At 38.9% G+C, this 8,687-nt stretch overlaps 1 protein-coding gene across 2 annotated transcripts; it reads right to left on the bottom strand.

The window, feature by feature from the left end:
* Nucleotides 1-4,533: 4,533 nt before the first annotated feature.
* On the bottom strand, nt 4,534-7,339 carry LOC139568553 (transcription factor LBX1-like). Of its 2 annotated transcripts, none has more exons than XM_071390467.1 (2): nt 6,567-7,339; nt 4,534-6,090 (listed from the first exon to the last, which is right to left on the bottom strand). In XM_071390467.1, exons 1-2 carry the CDS (start codon nt 6,904-6,906, stop codon nt 5,591-5,593), a joined length of 840 nt encoding a protein of 279 aa, XP_071246568.1. In that variant the 5' UTR covers nt 6,907-7,339; the 3' UTR covers nt 4,534-5,590. The 2 variants fall into 2 exon arrangements, with proteins under 2 accessions (XP_071246568.1, XP_071246570.1); XM_071390469.1 differs by having other exon boundaries at nt 6,579-7,337.
* Nucleotides 7,340-8,687: the final 1,348 nt, after the last annotated feature.

The following is an 8,687-nucleotide window of genomic DNA, read 5'->3' on the forward strand; positions in this document are numbered from 1 at the left end:
GACCGTCATCTTGAACTTCTTCCATTTTCTAATAATTGCACCAACAGTTGTTGCCTTCTCACCAAGCTGCTTGCCTATTGTCCTGTAGCCCATCCCAGCCTTGTGTAGGTCTACAATTTTATCCCTGATGTCCTTACACAGCTCTCTGGTCTTGGCCATTGTGGAGAGGTTGGAGTCTGTTTGATTGAGTGTGTGGACAGGTGTCTTTTATACAGGTAACGAGTTCAAACAGTTGCAGTTAATACAGGTAATGAGTGGAGAACAGGAGGGCTTCTTAAAGAAAAACTAACAGGTCTGTGAGAGCCGGAATTCTTACTGGTTGGTAGGTGATCAAATACTTATGTCATGCAATAAAATGCAAATTAATTACTTAAAAATCATACAATGTGATTTTCTGGATTTTTGTTTTAGATTCCGTCTCTCACAGTTAAAGTGTACCTATGATAAAAATTACAGACCTCTACATGCTTTGTAAGTAGGAAAACCTGCAAAATCGGCAGTGTATCAAATACTTGTTCTCCCCACTGTATATATACTGAGATCATGTGACACTTAGATTGAACACAGGTGGAATTTATTTACCTATTTATGTGACTTCTGAAGGTAATTGGTTGTACCAGATCTTATTTAGGGGCTTCATGACAAAGTCGGTGAATACATATGCACGCACCACTTTTCTTTCTTTGAATTTTTTGAAACAAGTTATTTTTTTCATTTCACTTCACCAATTTGGACTATTTTGTTTATGTCCATTAGATGAATCCAAATAAAAATCAATTTAAATTACAGGTTGCAATGCAACAAAATAGGAAAAACGCCAAGGGGATGAATACTTTTGCAAGGCACTGTAAAGACCACTCTGAGATGCTTGATAGAATCCGACCACTAGGTGGCAGTGGCACCATACTTACAGGAGTAGAGAAACTTCCAAGTTATATAGGAGAGCTTTTGGGCGAGCGAGTGAGTGTATTTAACCAGAAGATGGCAGCCTTTGAAAATGTGTATCTTTTTTACTAATCTAATTCAACCCATCAGACGTCATACATTACATTTTCACATGAAATCTCTCTCAGAATGAGCAACAGCCTCAAGACACGCACACACACACACACACAGACAATATAGGCCTACTGTATTTGAAATGTCTTTATTATTTTGGAACTTTTGTGAGGCTAATGTATACTGTATACTGTTTATTATCTATTTCACTTGCTTTGGCAATGTAAACATATGTTTACCATGCCAATAAAGCCCCTTCAATTGAAATGTAAATTGAATTGAGAGAGAAAGAGAGAGAGAGAGAACGAGAGAGCAAGAGAGCAAGAGAGCAAGAGAGCAAGAGATAGAGAAATTAGGTTTTGTGTAGTGGTAAAGCTCCCGGTTTAAATCGGTGACATTTTGACATCATTAAGATCTGTCTGCTCAGCGGTGTGCCGTCAGAAAACTGGACAGGCAATTTCTGTTTGCTGGAAATAGCTAAGCTAACTCGTTCTGCGTCTTTGGTTTTAATGCAGTGCAGGCAACTCAGCGGCAGCAGAGGAGAGAAAATATTTCCAAGGTTGGGGTATATATTTTTTACCAAGCCTATATGCGCCCCTCCTAAATCACATGCCTCGTGCGAATGATCAACTACAATTTGATTAATATGCAAATGTGAAGAAAACAGTTCCATTTGAGCCTTCAGCGCGGGCTAATTAATCAACAGTTAAAGGAAATTAATACATACATCAATTCTGTCAGGAACATGCTTAGTTCAATCGCCCGTAAAATTGAAGTTTGAAGTATCAACTGGTTCTCAAGGAACGGTATGATTAAAACTTTGCTCTTCATCCCTGTTTAGAGACTTTCACTGACAACTCCATACCTGAGTATTTTATCCGATTTTGACTTTTGGTGCAGCTAACAATTTATGTAGGTTATTCTCGTGATTTATGGAGATTATTCATAGAATACACACATACAACATGTGTAGATAATGTGCATTATATCTTCAGATGAAATATAAAAGGCTAAAAAGATTGCTTGTACCTGTGGCTATGACAATTTGCTAGTTTGATATAAATTGGCCTATAAAACATTCGAACATTGGGTTGATTTAAGTTTAGATTGAAAACTTTGCTAAGATATATTTCTCCTTATTAGGCTACAGAGATAAGTTATTCCTGCTTTTCTAGTAATAAATGTTTGCACAATGAGGAAAAAAAGAAACAGACAGATAAATGAATGGACCACAGAAGGGGAGGAAAAAATTGATGAAAAGAGAGAGAGTTTGGTGGCCAGCCCCATTGTTTTAGCAGGGACTCATGCATCAAACTTCAATTTTCCGGACGATTGAATTAGTGATTTTTTTCCATCTTGAACTGAAATACACTTAAGACCAACGGATTAATTACCAAGAACTGGTCCCACTGACTGTCGTATTAGTTATCGCCTTGACAACCGCTCATAAAATAAGCAAGTGAAATCCATAAACTTAGCCTGCCTTAACACTCTCCTCTCTCCCCGACCATAAATATGCTTTATTCAGAATAGGCGTGAGTGATATAAGGAGGTGGGGAGAATTCGAGCACGTTTTTTTTTTCTTCATCAAAACCGCAGGGGGTTTATTTGTCGACCACGCGCGCAGTCAAGTCAAGTAGCCCGTCAATGCTCGCGCCGTTGTTTGTGTGGTTAGCCTTAGCCTATGTGTGTGTTCGTGTGGTCATATAGCCTACCCATATCCAAATATTATTGGAGAATCCTACAGTAGCCTAACATTGTCATCGGAATTAAATTGTATGTGGTCGTCCAGCTAATTAATTAAGGCATTGAGAATAGTCTGCTGCCTATTATTCAAATCTTGTCAAACCGTCAGTGTAAGCTAAAAGAATCGACCCTCATCCAAATAAATTCAACAATTTTGTTGGTTGTGTTGATAGTTTCTCCCACATTATTTCAGTCAATAATTGACTTTATATAAGTAGCTTATGTGTTCCCTTTGTAATAACAATGTTATTGAATATTGTAACGCTTTATTAATATTTTTATTTACATTTTTTAGGGAAGCTTAATTTGAAATGCAGATCAAAGTCCAGACACGGGATAGGTGTTCACTGTTAATAAGGCAAATATAATTATAAAAAGGCTAATTGAAAAATAACATATATAGAAATCATTATTATTATTATTAGCATTAGCCTTTTACGCCTACTACCCATTTATTTTAGTAAAGATGAGAAGCTATAGGTCTGCAAATTGTATAGATCACACGTTATAGGCTATAATAGAGTTGGATGATAAAACTCATGCGACCAGCTTCCAAAAAAGTATTGAAAAGAAAAGCCCTCTTTAGCAGCATCAATCCCCTTCTTAAAAAGACGGAGGGTTAAACAAGGCTCTTCTAGATCAAAAAGAAAGCTTTTCTTTATGACTTCTTCTCACATCACCATGTTTTCAGCTTCATTAAACTCCGCAAAGACAAAGGAAATAAAGAGAGAAGAAGAAAAAGACATGAGAAGAAAAGCAACGAAAGACTCCTTTTAACTAGACTTTGGCATAACTGTCACACTCTAAACTCTTTATGACTAGGGCTACTTAACATGAAAAACACTCTCACACAAAATGTGCCGCATTTTGTTGTTTAGAAAAACGTTCCTGGACAAAAGTCAAACATATTATTTCAGGGCCTAAAAAGGGAAGAAAGACAAGTGGCTGGACAAAAAAAAGAGCCATTTTCATTGTAATTCATTGACTTGTTCCAAATGCCAGGCTAAAAAGGCAAAGAAAAGAGGCTAGACATTAATGGTCGCAGATGCCCTCGTGAAGAGAAGGGCCTGTGTATGCATTACGGCCTTTGTTCGCGGGGAGTTAAACAGTTTAAAAGGAGGGTTAAGTCAATCCATCAAATTGTCTGAAATTGTGAGGAAAATTCAAAAACCATATGGCCTCCAAACGTTTGAGTCTTTTTTGTACGGTGGGACACACTTGTCTCAGCATTGCTGCCTGCGGGAGACCGGGCGGGCTCTATTGTGACTTGTCACATCGGGGAAGGCATCTCATTTGTCCCCAGTTTTCATGCTTTACGCTCAAAATTATGGCCTCGTCCCGCAGCCCCGCAGAACAAAAAAACACCCATAAAGGCTCAGGAAAACTGGCCCAAAACTTTGTGTTTTTGTGGCATCCCAGACCCTCTTTTCTCCCCCAGCACCAGATTTGCGATTCTCACATAAATTTCGTCCCGAATGGGGAAACACGTTGCCGGGTCAAGAAGCCAAGACACGCATTTAGCAGTTTGAAAGAGAGTGAGATGGCTGAGCCACAAAATGTTTCGAGTATCCTCACAAATGGGATACAATGGAACAAAAAATATTGAAGTATTATAATGGATCATGGTTGCTAAATAGGCTACTCTAAACGTCCATAATGTAGGCCTGCATTGAATTAGCTTCATAAAGGATTTCAGTCCCCCCCCCCCTTGATTCTACATATAGTCACCATTTTTACTAGGACTAAATATCGAAAGTATAATCTATCAGTATAATAATGACACAAACAGCGTGTTGAGAAAAGCCATTTTATTTCCATAGTATATACATTACAGAATGTGCATTGGTTTTCAAATACTGTCCTGATTTTAGAAAGGCACTTACAGGTGTACAAAACATAACAAATCTATTCAACCATAGAGTACTCTATTGTATCCAAACAAATGAATATATTCCTACGGTCCAGTAACTGTAGCTCCATGTCGAAATATCACCGCAGTATTTTGTATTTTTATAACCTTTGTTTGACCATTTCTCTATAAAACGCATAACTTGGTTTTTGATCCTTTGAATTTGCCTTTCGTATCATGCAATGCAGCATACGGATTATGGTTGGTGTAAATATGACTAGCTAATTATGTAAACGCTGTGTACAAACGGTCTGAACTCGAGTAGACCTATATGTATGATAAGGTATGTCTCAAAAAATAAACAAGCGATATAATTTAAAAGGAAAAATAAATAGATATGATCAACAAAACAAAACATGCATTTCAACATGCAAAACCTATCGAAAATATTTCATAAAACTGACATACTTAAAGCATATGACACGGTGTTACATAAATATGAACAAGGATCAATGTGTGTATGTGTGTGTGTGTGTGTGTGTGTGTGTGTGTGTGTGTGTGTGTGTGTGTGTGTGTGTGTGTGTGTGTGTGTGTATGTGAAAGAGAGAGAGAGATAACTAAAATAGGTGTGTGTGTGTGTGTGAGAGAGAGAAATACCTCAAAGAGGTGTGTGTGTCTGATAGACAATTAAATGTTTCAAAATAATAGCATTATCTTTAGTTCTGATTATGAAACCTATATTGCTTTCATTGACATTTGAAGACAAGAGGAAACTGTCCGACTGCTGATGAATACAAATGGATATAGCACTGCATAGGCTATTTGTTGTACTGTTCATGCTTACTGTGAATATCTGTGTGCCGATACAAAAGTCACAACAGACTAGTAAATGTTCTGAGATGATGTACGAATATCAGCAGGGAAAAGTTACAATCGTAGTAAGGATTGTTACTGCTTGTTGTCGTAATTTTTGTATTTCATTATCCCACTGCGCAATCAGTCATCCACATCAATTTCTAGGTCTTCGTCGTCCTCTGAGCATTCTTTACTTGTTGTGTGGTCTGAAAATGGCGACAGGGGGGACATCCGCAGCTTGCGAGCGAGCTCGTACTCTTGTCCGCCACTCTGCGCGGGAGAATCGGCTCGCGGGTGATGTCCGAGCGTTCCATTGGCGCATTTCTCGAGGTCAGCGAGCTTGGCGAGTTTCTCAAGAGGTACAACACCGTCACCTATAGTTTTGGCCGACTCCACGTCGGCCTTCATCTCTTCCAGATCTCGCTTTAGTTTGGCTCTCCTGTTCTGGAACCACGTGATGACTTGGGCGTTCGTTAGACCCAATTGTTGGGCGATTTGGTCTCGGTCAGCGGGAGACAAATATTTCTGATACAGGAATCTTTTCTCTAATTCGTAGATTTGGTGGTTGGTGAAGGCAGTCCTGGACTTCCTTCGCTTCTTCGGGGTGTTTCTTTGCCCAAAGAGTGTCATTCCGTCTCTCCCTGCACAAACAAAGATAAAATGTTAAGTCAGTGATATGTTGATGTCATTCTCATGCTGCTATGGCATTGGCTCTGCAGGGCGTTGAACTCTGCATTTAAACATTTTAAACATATTTTGAGACATTTGTCCCCAAATCAATGATATAAAATTTGTTATATTAGCCTATATACCAAATATAAACGTAGACGTAATGTTATGCATTCATCATAAAGAGAACAATTGCACAATTCCAGCTGGTATATTCATGAATAGACTCTTTTTCATCCTTCCAAATTACGCACAGAAGAGATGCAATGTAACATTTTCTGGCAAACAATCTTGTTTAAAGCCTAATGTTCAATGTCTATTTTTAGATACAATATTACTTATTTATATTTTCACAGATCAAATGAAAAATAATAAATTCCCTTTAAATTGTGCATTGCACTGTTATGAAAGTAATATCGATATAATGATTATAATAGGCCATAAATACCATCATATTTACCTTCAGCTGCTTGTAGCACGCTAACTTCGAGCCCCTTGAAGGTTTTACTAGCTAGTTCTTCCAGCGCGCAGAGTGGTGAGGTTTGTGCGAGCAGTGCCCGGTTGGACAGAGCAGAGATGCTGGAGGAACGGTGCTTCTCAGCGGATGAAATCAGGTGTGCTGTCCCACAAATGGTGTAACTTCGTTTCACGGAGGGTTTGTTGAGAATGTCTTGGATACTGAACGGTGTCAGTGGCTTATTCGAGTTTGCAGGTGGAGGAAGATGGTCCAACGGACTTCGCCTCCTATTCTCGACCGCATCACATTTGGCGACTTCTTTGGATGTCATTATTAGTGCGTTAGTCGCTACGCAAGCGAACTTTAAATTGTTTTGAATTGCTAACAACGAAAACAACAAAAACAGATATCAAATAATATCGAACCCTATCGAAGAAACAGTCACATTACAGTCACCAAATGCACGCCATGGCTGCAAACTTTCTTGCAAAAAGAAACATAAAAAAAGCCCTCCTAATTCCAAACCGGGATATCTTCTTGAAAGTATTATTCCACAAAAATACGTACAGACAATCCGAAGGAGAACTGTGCCTCCCTGAAAATGGCGAGGTCCAAAGAAGTTGCAGCATCAACTGACTAACAAGTTAATATTGATTAGGACGTAATCAATTATGTCCCCACTGGCACTTTCGCCCTCTCCCTTTCACTCTCTGACTATGTTGCAGTCCAGTGCAGGGCTTTTGCGAGTGGGATGCTCCCAATAATTACAAGGCATGGTTTGAAGGAGGAGGAGCCGGTTGGAATTATAACGGGTTGCGCTCTTATCATCTTTGGGTCTAAATTAGTCTTGGGGTGAGATACCAGAATAGGCCTTACGGTAAATGAGCAAGAGAGAGTGTGCAGTCAATGGGGGATTAAATCGCATTGCGTATTTAAGTATAGTATTACAGTAATAAACTATGTGTGATTTTTTAGAAGATAGATACTTTGAACATTTCCAATGTGAATATTGGAAATGATTTCAATGATTCTGAAATTGGTAAAATGATGCTATGCAGTGGATTAAGAAGTAATTACTAGTTAGTACAGAAAGTGCTTTTTCCTCCACCAAAAGCGATGGTTTTGGATGAGCCTTTATTTTCTGAAGGCAATATGGATCTAGGCAATATATCAGGACTGATGATACAATCCTTCAGGGCGGGGGAGTGAGGTGAGGAGGCGAGGAGAGGAGAGGAGAGTGGGAGAGGAGGAGAGGAGAGGGGAGGAGAGGGGGAGAGAGGAGCAGCATGCATCCCTCTCAGCCTAGCCAAATCCGGGTCATAACTCACGCGAAAGGGACCTTTTACATCATCAGCTAGATATTTCATCTCGGATCAAATCTCTCTCCGGGTCCTCCCGGTCCTCCCGGTCCTCGAGCTAGCGGTGGCATGATGCTTTATTTTGCTTCCGTTCTGAAAGACAGCCGACGGGTCCATCTGCATACAGGAACGAATGATACATAATATATTTCGGTGACGTAGCCTACTTCTGTATTTCATTTTTTAAATTATCAACTCTTAGTTTATTTTTCAGTCTGAATATCAAACTATTTCCGTATAATATGTGGGACGTTGTGGAATAATATGATAACTCAACATGAATGCAATAAATGAGATTAGAATACATTTCAATTACTATTAATATTATTGTAAGTGTTAGTATTAGTATTCGTATTATAAGTCATATTATTTAAGGCCTATGATAATAGTTATGCATAATATTACAACATTATTATCAATTTATGAATTCTGTAACTGAACAATAACAATAGCATAAGCTACCTGCGCAACTGCATAGTAAGCTAGGCTACATATACGTTATAATAAAGTCCACATTGTTCTTTACTATTTCAATCCTGACAGACTGTGGTCTGCAATGTTCCAGATATAACTGAAACATACTGTTATGTTTCTGAAGACTGATACATCACAACGAGGAGGCGTCACTAAACACTTTGATGGCTCATTCTGCACGCTCTGATGTAACGCCAGGGGAAATAAAATATCAACATAATGATAATATGTCAGAGAGAGAGAGAGAGAGAGAGAGAGAGAGAGAGAGAGAGAGAGAGAG

Source organism: Salvelinus alpinus, chromosome 2 (genome assembly GCF_045679555.1).
Source record: "Salvelinus alpinus chromosome 2, SLU_Salpinus.1, whole genome shotgun sequence".
NCBI classification, from domain to species: domain Eukaryota; kingdom Metazoa; phylum Chordata; class Actinopteri; order Salmoniformes; family Salmonidae; genus Salvelinus; species Salvelinus alpinus.